The sequence below is a fragment of the Chiloscyllium plagiosum genome, unplaced genomic scaffold (genome assembly GCF_037043375.1).
Source record: "Chiloscyllium plagiosum isolate Xiang-an unplaced genomic scaffold, Cpla_swu_hap1 HiC_scaffold_4, whole genome shotgun sequence".
In the NCBI taxonomy this organism is placed as follows: domain Eukaryota; kingdom Metazoa; phylum Chordata; class Chondrichthyes; order Orectolobiformes; family Hemiscylliidae; genus Chiloscyllium; species Chiloscyllium plagiosum.
In genome coordinates, this window is record NW_028270142.1 from 135,576,550 (window position 1) to 135,597,108 (window position 20,559).

The window sequence follows — 20,559 nt, forward strand, 5'->3', positions numbered from 1 at the left end:
ATCTTCTACTGTTTACCCTTAATCATTTATCGTAAATGAATTGCTTAACCAGCCTTGTGACATGTTTTTGTTTTCAGTTTTAGGCAAGTGACTGACTTAAGATTTTCAGATTTAATGTACCTATTCTTTTGAAGTAGTGAATATATTTTGGGAAATATAAAAGGGGACTTAAATATTTGAATCTAATTGCAGGCTGGATTGTAGACGTTCCAAAGAACATTTTATTGTCTCATGGTCTGTATTCTCGCAACAAACGTTTAAAACAAGCAGTTCCATCTTAGTAAATGTGCTTATGTGTTAATTGAACGATAAGAGTCAAACTCAGTGTAAGAATACTGGTCTTCACCAATGCATTATTGTCTGCTGGTTTAGCCAGGAGGTGAGCTCCTTTCAGTATAATTTCTCCTTGTAAAGCACTCATTGTAAAGTTGTAGCAGCTGTTTAAATTGGTCTTTGTCCTTCTAGGATGGCTAAAAAGCACAAGATGAAGCTCGTTTTAAAAAAAACTTTTGCCGAGTTTTTCAAAGAGAAAGTCCAGAATTCGGAACATAAAATGCTGCTGAAGAAAATGAAGTCGTTAGAGGTAATATGAAGCAATAGCTAACAATAGGGTGGGACTGGATAAGCAATCTGACCTTTTGGTGATTTTTTCTTTTCGTTAATGGTCAAATACTTGAAATGGAAAGTTTGCAGTGTGAGATTTGGCATGAGAGCTTCGTAGAATCATAGAACCCCTACAGTGTGGAAACAGGCTGTTTGACCCAGCGGGTACACACGGAACAGCATCTCACCCAGACCCATTCTCTTACCCAGACCCATCCTCTTACCCCTGCATTTCCCTAACCCATCAAGCCTGCACATCTATGAACACTATGGGAAATTTAGCATGGCCAATCTGCCTAACTTGCATATCTTTGGACAGTGGGAGGAAACCGTAGCAAACCAGGCATGTCAAAGTTTAAAATCAGAATTAAAATTTCAGGGTTTTTCCAAAAGGTTCCCTTTGCATTCCTGGTTTCCAGGGCATAATACAGTGAAGATAAAAAGCTTTGGTGTTAATTTGGCAGAAATCAGCACTTTTTGGAATCCACAAACTTCTCTTCTAAATCTAAAGATGATGTTATATATGTTGTATTTCAATATTGATGACTACACTTCCTGTTTGGTTCACTGTTGTCTTCCGGGAAAGGAATTGTGCCATCCCTATGAAAATGGCTGCCGGGTAGCTCGAGACCCTTAGCAGTGTGGTTGATTCTCCTCTCCGTTGTACTAAATATTTTAAATGGAGATTATAAGGGTGAAAAGAAATGGGAATGTGTATTTAAATTCCACCACATCAGCTGGGCTCTAATAAGTTGAACTTGGACAGCAAACAAATAAAACTAGATTTAAATTCTATAAAGTGAGCCCTATGAAACTGAAATGTGGTTTGTGGGTATGTGAATGCAACTTTAATGAAGCTATGCTGCTGCAGAGAGATTTGCAGAACATCTAGACCGTTTAGTTGATGGACGTCATTGTTGTTGAAAGAGGCTAAGCAAGCACCATGGATTAAACTATATAGTGTACAAACAACCAGAAGCTTTTTAATAACTCAGTTTTTGACTTGTGACTTAAAATCTCAATATTTTAAAAAGGAGGTTAAGAAAACAGATTCTCAATGCAAGGAGTGCCTCAAGATGAGAAGAGGTGCAGCCAATGTGAATTGTACACTAACAGATATGTCAATAGACAATAGGTGCAGGAGTAGGCCATTCTGTCCTTCAAGCCTGCACCACCATTCAATATGATCATGGCTGATCATCCTTAATCAGTATCCTGTTCCTGCCTTCTCTCCATAACCCTTGATTCCACTATCCTTGAGAGCTCTATCCAACTCTTTCTTAAATGAATCCAGAGACTGGGCCTCCACTGCCCTCTGGGGCAGAGCATACCACATAGCCACCACTCTCTGGGTGAAGATGTTTCTCCTCATCTCTGTCCTAAATGGTCTACCCCGTATTTTTAAGCTGTGTCCTCTTGTTCGGCACTCACCCATCAGCGGAAACATGTTTCCTGCTTCCAGAGTGTCCAATCCTTTAATAATCTTATATGTCTCAATCAGATCCCCTCTCAGTCTTCTAAACTCAAGGGTATACAAGCCCAGTTGCTCCAGTCTTTCAATGTAAGGTAGTCATGCCATTCCAGGAATTGACTTCGTGATCCTATGCTGCACTCCCTCAATAGCCAGAATGACTTTCCTCAAACGTGGAGACCAGGACTGCACATAGTAGTCCAGGTGTAGTCTCGCCAGGGCCCTGTACAGCTGCAGAAGAACCTCTTCGCTTCTATACTGAATCCCTCTTGTTATGAAGGCCAGCATGCTATTAGCATTCTTCACTACCTGCTGTACCTGCATGCTTACCTTCATTCACTGGTGTACAAGAACACCCAGATCTCTCTGATACTGCCCCTTTACCTAAATTGATTCCATTTAGGTAGTAATCTGCCTTCCTGTTTTTGCCACCAAAGTGGATAACCATATATTTATCCACTTTAAACTGCATCTGCCATGCATCTGACCACTCACCTAACTAACCTGTCTAGGTCACCCTGTAATCTCCTAACATCCTCCTCACTTTTCAGCCTGCCACCCAGCTTAGTATCATCAGCAAATTTGCTAATGTTATTACTAATACCATCTTCTATATCATTAACATATATTGTAAAAAGCTGCGGTCCCAGCACTGATCCCTGCAGTACCCCACTGGTTACTACCTGCCATTCCGAAATGGAACCGTTTATCACCACTCTTTGTTTCCTGTCAGCCAACCAACTTTCAATCCAAGTTAGTACTTTGCCCCCAATACCATGTGCCCTAATTTTGCTCACTAACCTCCTATGTGGGACTTTATCAAAAGCTTTCTGAAAGCCCAGGTACACTACATCTACTGGATCTCCCTTGTCCATCTTTGGAGTTACATCCTCAAAAAATTCCAGAAGATTAGTCAAGCATGATTTCCCCTTCATAAATCCATGCTGACTCTGTCCTATCCTGTTACTACTATTCAGATGTGTCGTAATTTCATCCTTTATAATAGACTCCAGCATCTTTCCCACCACTGAGGTCAGACTAACTGGTCTATAATTTCCTGCTTTCTCTCTCCCACCTTTCTTAAAAAGTGGTACAACATTAGCCATCCTCCAATCCTCAGGAACTGATCCCGAATCTATCGAACTCTGGAAAATAATCACCAACGCATCCACGATTTCTTGAGCCACCTCCTTTAGTACTCTGGGATGTAGACCATCAGGCTCCGGGGACTTATCAACCTTCAGACCTAACAGTCTCTCCAACACCAATTCCTGGCAAATATAAATTCCCTTCAATTCAGGTCCTTCAGCCACTGTTATCTCAGGGAAATTGCTTGTGTCTTCCCCAGTGAACACAGGTCTAAAGTAACAATTCAATTCTTCTGCCATTTCTTTGTTTCCCGTAATATATTCCCCTGTTTCTGTCTTCAAAGGCCCAATTTTAGTCTTAACCATTTTTTTGCCTTTCACATACCTAAAAAAGCTTTTACTATCCTCCTTTATATTTTTGGCCAGTTTACCTTCGTACCTCATTTTTTTCTCTGTGTATTTCCTTCTTAGTAATCCTCTGTTGTTTTTAAAAGCTCCCAGTCCTCTGTTTTCCCACTTATCTTTGCTATGTTATACTTTTTCTCTTTTAACTTTATATGTTTCTTAACTTCCCTCGTCAGCCACGGCATCCCATGCCTCCTCCTAGGATCTTTCTTCCTTTTTGGAATGAACTGATCCTGCATCTTCTGCATTATACGCAGAAATATCCGCTATTGTTCCTCCACTGTCATCCCTGCTAAGGTATTGCACCATTGAACTTTGGCCAGCTCCTCCCTCATAGCTCCATAGTTCCCTTTATTCAACAAAAATATTGTCACTTCCGATTGTACCCTCTCCCTCTCAAATTGCAGATTGAAGCTTAATGTATTATAGTCACTACTTCCCAATGGCTCCTTCACTTCGAGGTCCCTGATCGATGCACAATACCAGATCCAGAATTGCCTTCTCCCTGGTAGGCTCCAGCACCAGCTGTTCTAAGAATCCATCTCGGAGGCACTCCACAAAATCTCTTGCTTGAGGTCCAATACCATCCTGATTCTCCCAGTCTACCTGCATGTCCCCAGTGGTGGAATTCTAAGTGTCTCCTTTTTCTATCGGGGAAAGTTCCCTGATCAGGGAGTAATGTAATCTTGTTCCTTAACATATCGGGTAACACTGGACCAACATAGGCATACACTGATGTGTTGTATTCTCATCTGAGATCTTTGTCATTAGATGCACCTTTATTTAGGGGTTTTAGTAGAAGGGGTAGCGACATGTAAAAGTAAGTAAAAACTTTCAAGTCCTCCCAGTCATAGATCTATTTTTTAAATTTGTGCTTCAATTCAGTATAATTATTCTTTATAAACGAGGCACAGTTTATAAAGCACACTGCTGACATCTTCTGGCATAAATTCTAAATTGCAGATTTTGTGCCAATGGATTCTTCTTCAAGTTTTGATATCTCTGTTAACTGCAGCTTGACTCTGACTTTACTAGGTCTCCCTAGAATGAGTTAAAAATCGCACAACACCAGGTTATAGTCCAACAGGTTTATTTGAAAGCACTAGCTTTCAGAGTGCTGCTCCTTCATCACGATCACCTAATGAAGGAGCAGTGATCTGAAAGCTAGTGCTTCCAAATAAACCTGTTGAACTATTAGCTGGTGTCATGTGAATTTTAACTTTGTATACCCCAGTCCAACACCAGCATCTCCAAATCATCCCGAAAATGACCCCCTGAATTCTTTTGAGATGAAGGTCACAATGTCGTGCTGTTCCTTTCTGTGCTGCTTTGTGAAATGGATAACGTAAGATACCAGATGGCATGGTAGCTCAGTGGTTTGCACTGCTATCTCACAGCACCAGGGACCAGGGTTTGGTTCCAGCCTCAGGCGACTATGTGTGGAGTTTGCATATTCTCCCTGCGTTGGCATGGATTTCCTCCCGGTGCTCCGGTTTCCTCTCTGTCCAAAGATTTGCAAGTTTAGGTTGATTGTGCAATTTAGCATGGACAGTGTCCAGCCATATACAGAGGAACCTCAATTATCCGGCATTCGATTATCCGAATATCTCATTATCCGGCAAGATCACAAAGTGCCAACGCTTGACAAAATGTTATCCAGAATTCGATTAACCGAACAAAATATTTCCTGCCCATGCCCTTCAGCTAATCGAGGTTCCTCTATAGGTTAAGTGGGTTAGCCGTGGGAAATGCGGAAGTATAACGGGTGAGTATGGGTGGGATGCTCTTTGGAGAGTCGGTGTGGACTTGTTGGGCCAAATGGCTTGTTTCCACACTGTAGAGATTCATGAAATAACCATTTGTGCCAGCATTTCACTTGCTGTTAACTTAGCTGTCATGAAATTTGATTGTATTTTGAATAACACCCAATATTTTTATTACTGGCTTTCTTTTGGCAAATGGTTACTGAAATGTAATTGTGCTTTTGTGTCAGTTCAAAAGCAAGGTGGGGTGCAGGGTACAGTATCCTAGCTGCTGGAGACCTGTGTCAATATCCTTTAGATTTCTAAAAGATTGTTGTGAACCAGGAGGTGCAGGGGTTCTGCTCTAGACCACCCCAAGATAGTGTGGGCCTTAAATGTGGACAGTGCATACGGGAGCAGGAAATCGCAAAGGATCACAGTAGTGGGCAGTGGCTTACTTTACTGTGGAATCATGCACTTTGGATCGAAGAAACTTTACAGCACTCCCTGAAGTTGTAAGAAACTGTCTGTATCAAAGATGTGTAATCTTGCCATTTAGTTGTCAGCCATGGATATTTAAATAACTACCTGGTGGACCATGAGGAGCCAATTGGACCTTTTTGACCCTGTTCAGTCAATCAGTATGATTATGTCTGATGTGGCTCTGGTATCAATTCCATTTTCCTGTGCTCAGATATTCCTTGACACACTCATTTTCAATAATCTACCTAACCTGGCCTTGAAAAGTGACATTCGGGAAGAGGAAGCATCATGAATATTCCCAACTTCAATGAGGGCAAAATCTATTAAAAGACAAGGACTGAGATACTTGCAAGGACTTTGAGCCAGGGGTGACAATTTATCACTACTCAGGATTTTGCAATGATCAGTCTGCTACACACCTCAGTATGGCCTTGGTCCATCCATGTAGAAAGGAGCTAAATTCCAGAGGTCTAATGACAATGACTGCTCATGACAGTGTTACTTTAAATATGATGTTCTACAGCTTTCGGAAAACTGGGGTTAGAGTTAGAAGTAGTTTGATGGAAATTCGCCACTAGTTTTAGCACTGCTGCCTCACAGCGCCAGAGACCCGGGTTCAATTCCCGCCTCGGGCAACTGTCTGTGTGGCGTTTGCACATTCTCCCCGTGTCTGCGTGGGTTTTCTCCAGGTTCTCTGGTTTCCTCCCACAGTCCAAAAATGTGCTGGTTAGGTGAATTGGCCATGTGAAATTGCCCTTGGTGTTTGGTGAAGGGGTAAATGTAGGGGAATGGGTCTGGGTGGGTTGCTCTTCGGAGGGTCGGTGTGGACTTGTTGGGCCGAAGGGCCTGTTTCCACACTGTAAGTAACCTAATCTAATCTAATCTAATCTAAAGGAAGATGGTTCGAGGCATCACTGCAGAAGTTCCTCAGGTTAGTGTCAGAGGCCTAACCATCTTTAGCCATTCCAGCAATGGCTGTCTTCCATTGTGAGGTCAGAGGTCAGGTTGTTCGCACAGCCCGTTTGACTTTCACCCCATGTATTAGCTTAACTGTTCACTCCAACTTCCACTGGCATTCAGTGGCAGCAATTTGTTCAAGATATACTGCAGCAGCTTATGAACGCTTCTTCCAAAGCCATGATCTTTACTGTATCAAAGGTTGGTGCTGTAGACGTGTCGGACTACCACTAGCAGGCTCTGTCTCCCCTCCCAACCTCTCAAAAAAAAATATTCACACTATCCTGACTTGGAGTTATATTGCTTTCCACTCAGTATTATTGGGTCAAATCCTGGAACCTCTCTCCCTAGCAACATTTTTGAGTGTAACTACCCCAAATAGACTGCAGTGGTTTTAAAAAAAAAGGCTCACTATACAACAACTTCAAGGATAATTAAGGAACGGATGGTTAATTGTAGCATAGTTAGTGATGCCTACATCCTGCTTTTACGATCCACACAATGCTAATCACAAATCGGATTCCAAGTGAAACCTGGTTCCATAAATCATAAATTTGTTTATTGCATTTGATCACCTTGATGGTTAATTCCAGAACATAATCACACTAGGCTGTGCTTTTTTTTAAACAAAACAACGCAAGTCTATAACACAAAAAGTTGCATATGTAATAGTTTTGTAAGATCTTAAGGAAAACAAAGTTTGTCTTTTTCCCAGTAATATTCTTGATATATGGTCAATCCCAGTGAAGTGCAACTCTTTCTTAACTCTCTACTTTCTCTTAATTGATTCTTGCTGGTTTTGATGACCTAGAAACTTCCTTCCACTTCTCGCACCTTGGAAACTTCACATATTAACCTGCCCTTTGTTGATATGAAGCTGTCTTTCTGAACTGAATTAAAACTTCTAGTGGCACCTAATCTGTTTTCTTTTTATATTGGAAAAGTTCAACTTTTGGAAATACTTTATTAACTTGTTGGGTTTCTGAGGCATTTAACTTAAATTGCATGTTTTCTTGAAATTTACAAAATTGTTGCACGGTTCCAAATGTTAAAAAGTTGTCGTTGCAGAACTAAAACCATAAGTCTATTTTTGACTCTAAAATACAAATTTTAAATGATAATATACACCTCTTACTACACTGAATGCAACAGAAGAAGATTTGTTTGAGTTCTGTTATGATAGAAGGTTTTCTTCCAACGTCAGTGCTGAGGAGTGAAAAGTCATTTTATTAATTAATCTGTTTTGAGCCTGGTTTTCTAATTATCTTTTTTTTAAAAAAGGTAGGTTTTCAACATGGATAATGTGTTTTAAAACTTTTTTTGTCATATTACTTATACAATATTTGGTTGTATTTTTCAGCAATATCCTAGTGCAGAGAATAAAGGTAATCCAGCATTTAACCAGCAGGATTATGTGCATGCAGAAGATTACCTGAAGAACCCACAAGCAAGACTGCCACTTGTAGGTTTGAATAGTTCCTTAGATTAATTAGATAATTAATTATATTAAACAATCTTGAAGCTAAATGAATATTGTCTCATCTGCAAACTTACGTCAGTTGTTAAAGATAGATGGAGGGAGAGGTGATGTTGAGGCATGGAGACTGCAGAAGGACTTTGAATAGGACTAGGAGAATGGGTAAAGTAGTATCAAATGGAATGCATTGTGAGAAAATGTGGGATTATGCAGAAGACTAGAGGTGTAAACTATTTTCTAAATGAGGAAATAATTTGGCAATTTGAAACACTAAAAGGAATCTTGCAGAGAATTCCACAGGCTCACCACTCTGGGTGTAGAAATATCTCCTCATCTCAGTCTTAAAACTTATCTTTAAACTATGACCTCAGGTTGGGACTCCCCCACCATCAGGAACATCCACATCTAATCTGTCCAAGTCTGTTAGAATTTTATAAGTTTCTGTAAGATTCTTTTCATTCTTCTAAACTCCAGTGAATATAACTGAAACTGACTCAGTCCTTCCTCCTCAAATGCTAGTACTGCCCGGAATCAATTTGGTAACCCTTTGCTGTACTCAGCCATTGCAAGAACATGCTTCCTCAATTAAAGAGACCAAAACTGCACAGAGTATTCCAGATGTGGCTCACCAATGCAGCAAGACATTTGTGCTCCTGTACACTAATCCTCTTTCTATGAAGGCCAATATATATTTTGCCTTCCTTGCTTTCTGCACCGACACTTTCAGCGATTAGTACATGAAGGCACCCAGCTCTTGAACATTCCCCTCCCTCAAGTCATTCAAAAAATAATCTGCCTCTCTTTGTTTGATACCAAGGTGGATAATCTTACATTTTTCCACATTACACTGCATCTGCCATGCATTTCTCCACTCTTTCAGCCTACCCAAATCACACTGCAATATCTCTGCATCCACCTCACAGCTCACCTTTCTACCCAGCTTTGTGTCACCTGCAAATTTTGAGATATTACAGTTCCCTCATTTAGTCATTACCCCACTAGTCACCCCACTAGTCACTGCCTGGCATTCAGGAAAACACCCATATATGCCTACTGTTTGTTTCCTGTGTTGCGATATGGGGTAAACCCCCCTCTTCCGCTAATTTAAACCTGCAACACAACTCTCTTAAAGGTACAGTACCCCTTACACCTTCATTACACCTTTCCCCTTAAGAAAATAAAGAACCATCATAATGAAAAGATGGCTTTTTTTCTATTCTTTAAATACATTGGCATAACATACAGATAACTTTTAATCTAAGTTCACCTCAACTATTTCCCATATATGTGTAAAAAAAAAGTTGGATAAAGACAAATCTCATATAAACTTTCAGTTAAGTCCATGATAATGCATCTGTGATTACATTCTTCCAACCTACAGCACATATTCTTAAATTAAAAGTTTGTAACATACGACTCCAATGAAATATCTCATATTCTTGTCTTTAAAGTAATCTTTAAATCCTCTCTGAACCTCGAACCCTTCACTTTTAGATTAGATTTCTTACAGTGTGGAAACAGGCCCTTCGGCCCAACAAGTCCACACCGCCCCGCCGAAGCACAACCCACCCATACCCCTACATTTACCCCTTACCTAACACTACGGGCAATTTAGCATGGCCAATTCACCTGACCTGCACATCTTTGGACTGTGGGAGGAAACCGGAGCACCTGGAGGAAACCCACGCAGACACGGGGAGAATGTGCAAACTCCACACAGTCAGTCGCCTGAGGCGGGAATTGAACCCGGGTCTCTGGCGCTGTGAGGCAGCAGTGGTAACCACTGTGTTCTAACAATAGAAGGGGATTGTGATCAGTGTGCACAATATTCTTTGACACATTGTTCATCACATACACATTAAAATGTTGTAAGGCCCATACCAAATTCAATACTACTATTTCGATCGTGGAGTATTTCCTCTGCTGGATGTGGAGTATCTTCAAAAAGTAACCAACTGGCAGTTAAATCCAATCATCATTGTCCTGTAGCAGTACAGCTCCAACTCCTATGTCACTACCGTCGATGGCAACTTAAAAGGATTTGAAAAGCTTTGAGTAGCTCGAACTGGTGCAGTGGTTAATGTTGCTTTGAAATGGTCGAATGCCTCCTGGTATTGTTCTGTCCACTGAAATAGTACCATTACACTGCTGAAGTTTGGAACAAATTTGGATAGAATCCGCTGAGTCCTAAGAATCAAAGCACCTCTTTCTTAGAGGTTGGTCATCAAAAATCCTTGATGGCCTGCATCTTTGCATTCCGTGGGGTTAACCTTCCATGACCGACGTTTTGTCCCAAGAATATCACCTGTGCTTTTGCGAATTCAGTTTTGTTGAAGTTTATCTCCAGTTTTGCTTCTCGTAGTCATTCAGAGAGCTCTGCCAACTCTACCATGTTGTCTTTCCAGGACTTAGTGAAGATCACTACATCATCCAAATAGACTGCACAGTTTGTTAACCCAGCCACAATTCTGTTCATGAGTCTTTGGAATGTGGCAAGAGCATCACTTTAAATTGATATAGCCCATTTGGGGTTACAAACGTAGAAATTTCTTTTGCCGTCTTTGATAAAGGTACCTGCCAGCAACCACGCAGTAAGTCCAATTTGGTGATGTAACTGGCTTGTCCAACTTTCTCAATTCAGTCCTCCAATCTCAAAATTGGATGCAAGTCTGATTTTTGTAACGGCTTTTACCTTTCGATAATCCACGTAAAATCGTTGAGTCCATCCAGTTTGGGAAGTAAGATGATCGGTGAACTCCACTCGCTCTGGCTTGGTTTGATGACATCCTTCTCAAGCATAACCTCCATCTCCTTCTGGACCTGTCTGGCTTTGAAAGGATTAAGCCGATAGGGGTGTTCTTTTATCGGAACTGTATTCCCCATGTCTACTACATGTACAATAGCATTAGTCTTCCACATCTGATTCTTATGTATGTCCTTATACTGCAGTAACAAATCTTTCAATTGCGTTCTTTGCTCCTGAGACAGATAGTTTAACCTATCCCACTCATAAGGACTTTTCATTTTTTAAATCTATTTTGAGGCACATCAAAATCCACATTGTCTGGATTTGATTCCTTACTCTGTAGAGTTGTAACTAACACCTGTTTCTCCAGTTCTTTCTCTATCGTATAATACAGTTTCAGCATGTTCACATGACATACCCGATACCTTTTTTCTAACTGGCATCTTCACGAGATAGTTCACCTGACTCAACTTTTTCTCAATTTGAAGTGGTCTCCTATTACTGGTAGCAGTGCTAACACGCCATCCCCTCAGGAAAACGTCCGAGTCTCAGAGCTTTTATCTGCCACCTGCGTCATTCTATACTGTGTCCTCTTTACGTGCTGTTTAGCTAACTCACCTACTCCATTTAATCCCTCCCTCACCTCTGATACATAATCTAAGTGTGAGATCCCCGACTTTGGTCTTGTCAATTTTTCTTCAAATAATTTCAAGGGGCTTCTCACTTCATGTCTGAATATTAACTGAAAGGGAGTGAACAGTGTAGATTTGTTTGGGACGTCTGTAATGGCAAACAATACGATCACTTGGGTAATCTTGATAGTATGCTGTCCACATGGTTTTCAAGGTCTGATGCCATCTTTCTAAAGCTCCCTGGAATTCAGGATGAGTGCTGTATACCTAAGCTATCCATAACCACCCCCAACAGCCTTGCAGTAAAATTTGACCGTTGGTCTCACTGGATCTCTCTGGGTATCCCATACTGTGTGAAGCAAACTGCTAACTCCTCTACCACCCATTCCGGAATTGCCTCTGGAAATCTGGTAGACACATCCACTATGGTTAACAAGTACTGGTTCCCATTTCTAGTTCACAATCAGTTATAACCTGCGTGAAAGGTTCTTCAAATGTGGGAATTGGCAACAAAGGTGCGGGCTTTATTACTGCCTGTGGCTTACCTTCTATTTGACATGTATAACACATATGGCAAGCTAACCACATCTTTGTGCATTCCAGGCTAGTAAAAATGCTTTTGTACCTTAGCCCAAGTCTTTCGTACCCCTAGGTGACTTCCTACAGGTAGTTCATGTGTTACCCATAACACTTCCTGTCTGTATGCTACCGGCAACACAATCTGGTGCACTTTGGTCCATTTCTCCTCTGCACTGGTCTCCATTTCCATCTTTCAAATAATAATCCTCAGGAATATTCTCTGCCTCCTTTTTGGAATATGCATCCACATAGAACATAGAAAAATACAGCGCAGTACAGGCCTTTTGGCCCTCGATGTTGCGCCGATCCAAGCCCACCTAACCTACACTAGCCCACTATCCTCCATATGCCTATCCAATGCCCGTTTAAATGCCCATAAAAAGGAAGAGTCCACCACTGCTACTGGTAGGGCATTCCATGAACTCACGACTCGCTGAGTAAAGAATCTACTCCTAACATCTGTCCTATACCTACCACCCCTTAATTTAAAGCTATGCCCCCCCTTGCCTTGCCTTGCTGTTGGAAGTCCCTTGGCTTTTCAGGACTACTGCAACCTTATATCATACAGGGTGTGCCCTCACTGAACCTCAACTCCTTCATCTCTCTTAGTTTTTGCATTGTGCTGGCTGCACTTGTAATAGTGGGATTTGGTTACTGGACAGTCTGGGAAAATACCAAGATATTTCAGTTTTAACTTTGTTTCTTGGTCTTCCTTGGGCTTCTCCACAAGGGGTGTCACTTTCACCTTTGTTCCTGCCAAATCATTACCAAGAACAAACTGAAGTCCTGGAACTGACACTCTGTCAATCACTCCCACTAACCTGCCCATCTATCCGACAAATTACAACACTCTCTGGTAACAGATCAGAAAGAGTGCATATTTGCTCATCTCTTACTATCAGCAACTGGTTAGATCGTACATCTCTCAAAATTATAACTTGTTGTCCTTCTCCCCCTGTTCTTTGAGTAAACATTACCCACTGAGGCGAATTCTTTGTAGAGATCAGGTACTAACTCCATACCCAGCCCCTGCCTAGGATCTCTGCTCACCTGCAGCTCCTTGGCCCTTCTTGGGTTTTCCTTTATTACCTTCACTAATGCCACTGGCTTAGCTTCTTTTACCACGCCTTTTCCCACAGTGCCTTTCTTTAACAACTAGCACTATGACTTTACGTGTCCCACTTTCTAGCAGTGAAAACACCTTTTCCCCAATGTCCTTCTGAAACCACTGGCACTGTAATTTTCTGTGTCCCACATGATTACAGTGAAAATATTAGAGGCCTTTCACCTCCTTTCCACCCACTTGGGCTTCTTTTTTAACCTGTGGTAAGTTTTTACTGGTGTTCTCTACCCTTGGTTTTGTAGTGTAGGATCTCCCCTTCTCCCAACTTCTATCCCTCACAGAACAAAATTCTGGCCGGAAGCTTGTCTTGTGCACCAACATGTATTCATCTGCTAATTCTGCTGCCCTTCTCACATTCTGAACTTTCTGTTCCTCCACGTGAATTCTTACCATCTCTGGAAGTGCGTTTTTAAACTCCTCCAGCAGAATAATCTCTTTTCGAGCCTTAAAGGCCCTATTTATTCTTAAAGCACGCATCCATTGATCAAAACGGCTATTTAATTCTTTCGAACTCAACATAAAGTAAATCTGACCTTGTTCCTTTGTGTTTCTGAACTGCTGTCTATATACTTCTAGTACCAATTCACAAGCACTTAAAGTAGCCTGTTTGACCGCTTCATAATCTCTTGACCCCTCATCTGACAGCGTGGCAAATACCTCACTAGCTCTACCTACCAGTTTAGTCTGTACTAACATTACCCATAAATCCTAAGACCACCCCATCTGCCGAGCCAATTTTCAAATGACATAACAAGGCTTCAGCATTTTTCTCATCAAAATGTGACAGAGTTTTGACATATTTGTATATATCGCTACCTTCTCTTTTAAATCTCTATCCAGTTAACTTGACTTTGCTGACTAAGTCGCAGCTTCAAGTTCAAATTCTCTCTTTTTGCTCAATTAAGAACCATCTCCCTTTCTCTTTGCATCCTCTCCTTTTCTTTATCTCCTAACTCAGTTTTCCTCAATTTTAAATTCTTTTTTGCCTCTACTACACTTGTCTGTTTCTTTGACACACCTCTGTGTTTGAGTAATTTCATTGGTTAAACACAAATTCAACTTCTTTGCTAATTCTAAAAGTATGGCCTTTTACTTTCCTTCCAAACTTGGCAAATTTGAGAAACGTCTTCAAATCCCAGAACATCTGTAGCAATTTTAAGAGCCGTTTCTTTTATTTTTAATTTAATTAACCATAAATCACTGAAATTAACCAAATTGCATCACTTACATTGTATTTAAAGATCTTGGACACTAACCTGCAATTGTTTAATTCTGCTGGGTGTTTTCATACCCCAAATCTATTCAAATCTTTCCAAATCTCAGACTGGATCTGTCTAAACTTGTTCAAGTCACAAATCCGAGACCTGAGCTGTTCAAATCCTGATGACAAGCCCCCAAATTGTTACGACACGGGATTAAACCTCCCCATTAATTTAAACCAACTACATAAAAGATTTATCCTGTGTTGTAACACCTTGTCTGCTAACTATATTCTATTCATCTCAGTACACTACTCCTAATCCCATTTTAATTTTGCACATTAATCTTTTGTGTGGAACTTTGTTGAACTTTTCTGACAGTCTTAATTAACCATATGCATTGGTTTCCATGATCAACTCAGCTAGTTACATCGTTGAAGAACCCAAGTAGATTTGTCAAGCATCATCTCCCTTTTGTAAATCCTTACTGACTATGTCAGATTTTCCCAGTTTTCTAAGTGCTCTGCTATAAAATCCTTGATAATGGACTTCAGCATCTTTCCTATTATGGCTGTCAGCCTGATTGATCTATAATTCCCTGTTTTCTTTCTAACTCACTTTTTAAATAGATGGATCACATTAGCTACCCTCTAAACTTTAGGAACTGTTGCAGGTCTAAAGAATCTTGGAAGATAACCAATTTTCAGGGCCACGTAAGTACAGAGGAATCTCGATTATCTGAAGGACACGGGCGGGGTGTATTTTGTTTGGTTAATCGATGCTGGATAACATAGTTAGCCACACATTGGGACCTTGTGATCTTGTTCAGATCATCCGAAATTCGGTTAATCAAGGTTCCTCTGTACTCTTGGATGTAGATTATCAGGCACTGGGGATTTATCAGCCTTCTGTCTCATCAATTTCTCCAATACCACTTCTCAACTCGTACAGAGCTTACTTCAGTTTCTCCTGCTCTCATTTAAACTCTGTGTACCCCATCATTTCTGGTTATTCATGTACTCCTTTGTGAAGTCGCAAGCAAAGTATGAATTTATTTTGTTGGCCACCTCTGTTCCCAATTATAAATTCACCTGTTTCTGACTGTAAGGATCTACATCAATTTTTGCCGATCTCTTTCTTTTCACATACTTATAGAAACTTACAGTCAGTTCTTATGTTCCCCCCCAATGCTCTATTTTTCCCTTTCTTAATCAATCATTGGTGCTCCTTTGCTGATTTCTAAACTGTTCCCAATCCTCAAGTCTACTATTTGTCTTGATATTTGAATGCCTTCTTTTCTTGCATCTAATACTATCTTTGACTTCACTTGTAAGCCATTGATTTGACCACTGCTGTCTTTGCACCGTTGCATCAGACAGAAATAAAATCTTTTTATACTTCACCCATTTGCAATTTGACTGTTTGCCATTGCCTATCCGCTGTCATTCCTCTCAGTGCCATTTTCTAGTCCATCACAGCTGGCTTGCGACTCCTACCATTGTAATTTTCCTTATTAAGATTCAGGGCCCTAGTCTCAGAATCAACTACCTCACTCTCCATCTTAATAAAGAATTCTCTCATTTTATTCTACCATCCCCAAGGGATCTCCCACACTACATTACCAATTACTCCTTTATTGTTGCATAATACCCAGTCCATGATGGCCTGTTCTCTAGTTGGCGCCACAATGTATTGGTCCAGAAAACCAGCCGGTATGTACTCTAGGAGTTCCTGTATTGTGAATAATTTGATTCACCCAACCTATGTGCAAATTAAAGTCATCCATAATTACTAATGTTCCTGTACTGCATCATGCCATTCCCAACATGTCTATGGTTTATATGCTGCATCCACTAATGATTTTTACTCTTTCATGTTTCTCAATTCTACCCACAGCTTCTACATTTTCTGAGCTAATACCTGTCTTCCATATTGTGTTTATATCCCATAAACAGTAATGTAACTCCACCATCTTCTTGTCTGTCCTTCCTAAATATTGAATACCCCTGAATGTTCAGCTCCCATCCCTGGTGACCCTGCAGCCATGTCTTTGTAATCCCAACTATATCATACCAGTTTCTATCTATTTGTGTGATTAATCCATCCACCTTATTTTAAATGCTTAGTTTATTCAGACACAAAGGCTTGAGATTTGCGTCTTTAACATTCCTTGCCCCATTCCCACTATTTTTTACGGTGGACTTAGTTGATTGTTGTCTTTGATTCCTCTGCCTGTCACTTTTCTCTTATTCCCCTTTGTTTTTTGTTATTGATCTGATTCCCCTTTGTCTGACTCCTTACATAGGTTTCCATTTCCCTGCCAATTTATTTTTAAACCATCCCCAACCATTCTTGCAAATAGTCCCCCTGGACATCCAGGTATAATCTGTCCAGTTTGTATTAGTATCATCTCCTCCAGAGCCCCCAGGAATCTGAAAGCCTTCCCCCTCACCATCTCTTTAGCCATGTCCTCATTCTGAGAGATCCTACTACTTCTACTCCGCATAGCACATTTGCTAGTAGTAATCCTGAGATCAATATCTTTTGAAGTCCTACTTTTCAGCTTGCTTCCTACCTCCCTATATTCTGGCTTTAGGACCTCATCCTTTTTATTTAAACATATGTTGTTGGTACCAATCTGTACTACAACCATTGGGTGTTCATCCTCCCTTTCCAGGATGTCCTGTAGATGCTCTGAGACATCCTTGACCTTCGCACCAGGGAGACAGCATACCATCCTCGAGTTTCATTTGTGGCCACGTGAATGCCTATCAATTTGCCTTACAATTTAAACCCCTATGACTGTTGAATTTCTACACTTACTTGCTCTTCCCCTGTGCAACAGAGCCAAGTATAACACCATGAATTTGCCTGTTGCTGTTTTCCCCTGAGAGGCCATTCACCTCAACAGTTTCTAAGGCAGTGCAGGGGTCTGGCCACAGGATTCCTGCATTGCCTGCTCAGTCCTCTTATTCTGCCTGTCCGTGGTAGTCACTCATTCCCTTTCAGCCTGCGGAGTCTAAGCCTGTTGTGTGACTATTTCTGCCGGTGCTATGCATGATTCTGTCAGCTTCACGGATGCTCCACAGTGTTCCCAGCTGCCACTGCAGCTCTGAAACCTCAGCTTCCAGGAACTGCAGCTGGAGACACCACGTGCTGGTCCTGGGTCCTGGAAATATTCCTTGCTTCCCACATAGAGCACGAGGAGCACACCATGGCTTTGAGCTCTCTTGCCATGACTTAGCCCTTTTAAATTAATCCGATCGGAAGATGCTTAATTTGGGGAAAAAAATCAGTTCTCCAGGGTTGCTTTTCCTGTTCCTTGTCATTGCAGAATGCAGCCCTTAATCTGTAAAACACAAAATTTCCTTACAAGCTATAAGCAAAAAAAAAGTTGTGAATATTTACTTGACTGTACCTACTCCTTACCAATCAGTTCTTTCTTGGACCATCTATGACTGCACTAGGGCAAGAACATTCCAGTATTTATGTGAAATCACTCAACACCTTTCCAATCATTCTTCTCCAGCCCCGAGGACATAAGTCCACAAATAGGAACAGGAGTAGGCCATTTGCCCCTTAATAGGATCACCTTGATTTCCCCGACTGATCAATCATCTGTTCGGCTTTAAGCGTACAGAAGGAGTCTGCCCTCATAGCTGTCTGTGGCAAGGAGTTCCAAAGATATTTCAACATCCTGAGAGAAGAAAATACTTAAATTGGCAGTCCTTCATTCTGCCACTATGCCATCTGGTCCCAGACTCTCTGATTTGAGGAAGCATCCTCTCGACATTTACCCTGACATGCACCTTAAAATCCTATACATTTCATTCTTCTAAACTTGAATGAGTAGAGCCCTAACCTGTTTCTTTGCTCACAAGACAATCCCTGCATACTGGGATCATCCTTGTGAACCTTCTTACACCAGGCCTCCTCCTCCCATCTTGAGTGACTTCCAGTACCATGGTCAATTTTCTCATCCCACTGCTATCCCAGTCTGTGCAACATCCAAGTACCCCTGAGCTCTTGAGCAACTATTGAAGCTTTTCAGATAAAATCCCTTGAGTCCCTATATCTGCCTCACCTGTCATCACACCCTCCCGTCCCTGATAGATCAAATTTAAATTACCTAGTTTGAGGGGTGGGGCAAAATATCCAGGTAACTTGCCAGTTCAATGATATGGCACAATGTTTCAGCTCTGGCAACAGCTCCTGAACTTGGATCTGTAAGTGCCTCAAGCCGAAAACACTTAGTAAGATGTGTTTGCTCTGGATCACATTGGTGTTCAGTAGCTTCCAATTCTGCAGCACATCACGTGGCCTGCTGTCTGTATTAAAGAGAGATGGTAGTACTTTGAAGTTTATTCGCCTTGTGTGGTTCATAATAGTCAAAATGAATCCAGTTAGTTATGAAGCAAAGATGGTGGAAATCTGAAACAAAAAATGAAATTTGTTGGAGAAACCATGTTGATCTGGCTGCATCTGTGGTTTTTGTGTGTGTTGCTCTAGAATTGGTGAATCTTACAGTATAGAACAGACCTTTCAGCCACTGCTGAGAAACACACTGCTACCCAATACTATTCCCACATTCCTGCATTAGACCCATGGCCTTGAATGTTATGACACTACAAGTGCTTGTCCTTTTTAAAGGTTGTGAGGTTGCCAGCTTCGACTACCCTCTGGATAAAACATGTTTTGCCTCAAAACCCCTCAAAAATGCCAGCTTTTCATTAAAAAGTGTATTCCCTTGTTCTTGACTGTTTGACTAAGGGGAACACCTGTTTTCTGTTCACCCTGTCCATGGCCCTCATAAATCTTGTGCCTCACTATCAGATTCCTGTCTCAATCTTCTCTGCTCCAAAGAAATCGGAATTTGTCTTGAAAATTGTTTTTGAAATTATCTGCAAAGAAAGACACTTTGAAATTTAATCATGGGGACACAGGTAGTGTTCTTTGAAAATGTGCAAATGAATATTGTAATGTTGAACAATGGTTTAAGATTTATTAAGCTGTTTTGTGAATCTTTTCACACAGGTCATGACAAAAGTATCTCCATTTTATTTTACAGGGAACGTTAAGCAAATCTGAATGGGAGGCTACAAGTAAGTAGGAGCCGAAGTAGACTGTGCTGCCAGTTTAGTAAGATCGTGGCTGCATTTGTTTTGAATTCTACATTCCCCTCTACCCGCAGAAACACTCTATTCCATTGTTTAACAAAAATCTATGTAGCTTTGCCGAAACAATATTTAATAATCCTGCTTTCACAGCCTTCAGATGCAGAGTTCCAAGTATCTCAACCCTCACAAAAAGAACTCTCAATTTCTGTTCTAAAAAAATAGGTATCCACTAGCTCTAAACTGACCTGCAGGAGGCATCATTCTTTCCATGTCAACCTTGTCAAGACCATTTCAGATGTCGTACACTTCAATCATGTCACCTGTCACTCTTTTAAACACCAATGGAAACCTGTCCACCAACCCTCACAAGCCAACCCACTCGTTCAAAGTATTGATCTAGTACATTATCTCTGTGCTTTAACATCCTCCCTTAAATAAGACAAAGCTGTACAGTGTTCTAGATATGGTCTCTCCAATGCCCTGTATAACTGAAGAATGAAATCCTTAATGTCCAATTCCCTTCAAAAAAGGATAACATCCCACTAGCCTTTGAGTTTTAATTCATTATTATTCACTTGTATTGGCTTTGAAATATTTTATTAACTTTAACACTATTTTGTATCTTCTATTAAAATTACAAATGACTTTAATCACTTCCAAATGACTCACCAAGCACTTGCTCCTTTCTCTGGAGCAGCGCAAGAACCAATTCCAATCTGCTGTAATGAATCTAGTTCTGTCTCTACTTGCCTGCTACAGGGTCCTCATGTTGAATGCTCCTCTTCTGTTATCAATATAAGGTGGCAACTTGTATTTAAATAGCACCTTTTAAACATCTAAACAGACAGTGTTAGTGATTATGTGAATATGTAGCCAGAGGTTTATCTTGGGGCCAGTGTGACACTAAGGTTGTAAGCAGTTTGGTTTAGTCTCGGAC

At 40.9% G+C, this 20,559-nt stretch overlaps 1 protein-coding gene across 2 annotated transcripts in view; it reads left to right on the forward strand.

Annotated features, from left to right (window-relative positions):
* rnmt (RNA (guanine-7-) methyltransferase) overlaps positions 1-20,559 on the forward strand; it is a 49,665-nt gene that overhangs the window by 23,276 nt on the left and 5,830 nt on the right. For both annotated transcript variants that reach the window (XM_087986713.1, XM_043687691.2), the window contains 3 exons: positions 466-583; positions 8,110-8,211; positions 19,574-19,607. In XM_087986713.1, the coding sequence (XP_087842839.1) occupies positions 466-583; positions 8,110-8,211; positions 19,574-19,607 (254 nt within the window). The remainder of the gene's footprint in view (positions 1-465; positions 584-8,109; positions 8,212-19,573; positions 19,608-20,559) is intronic.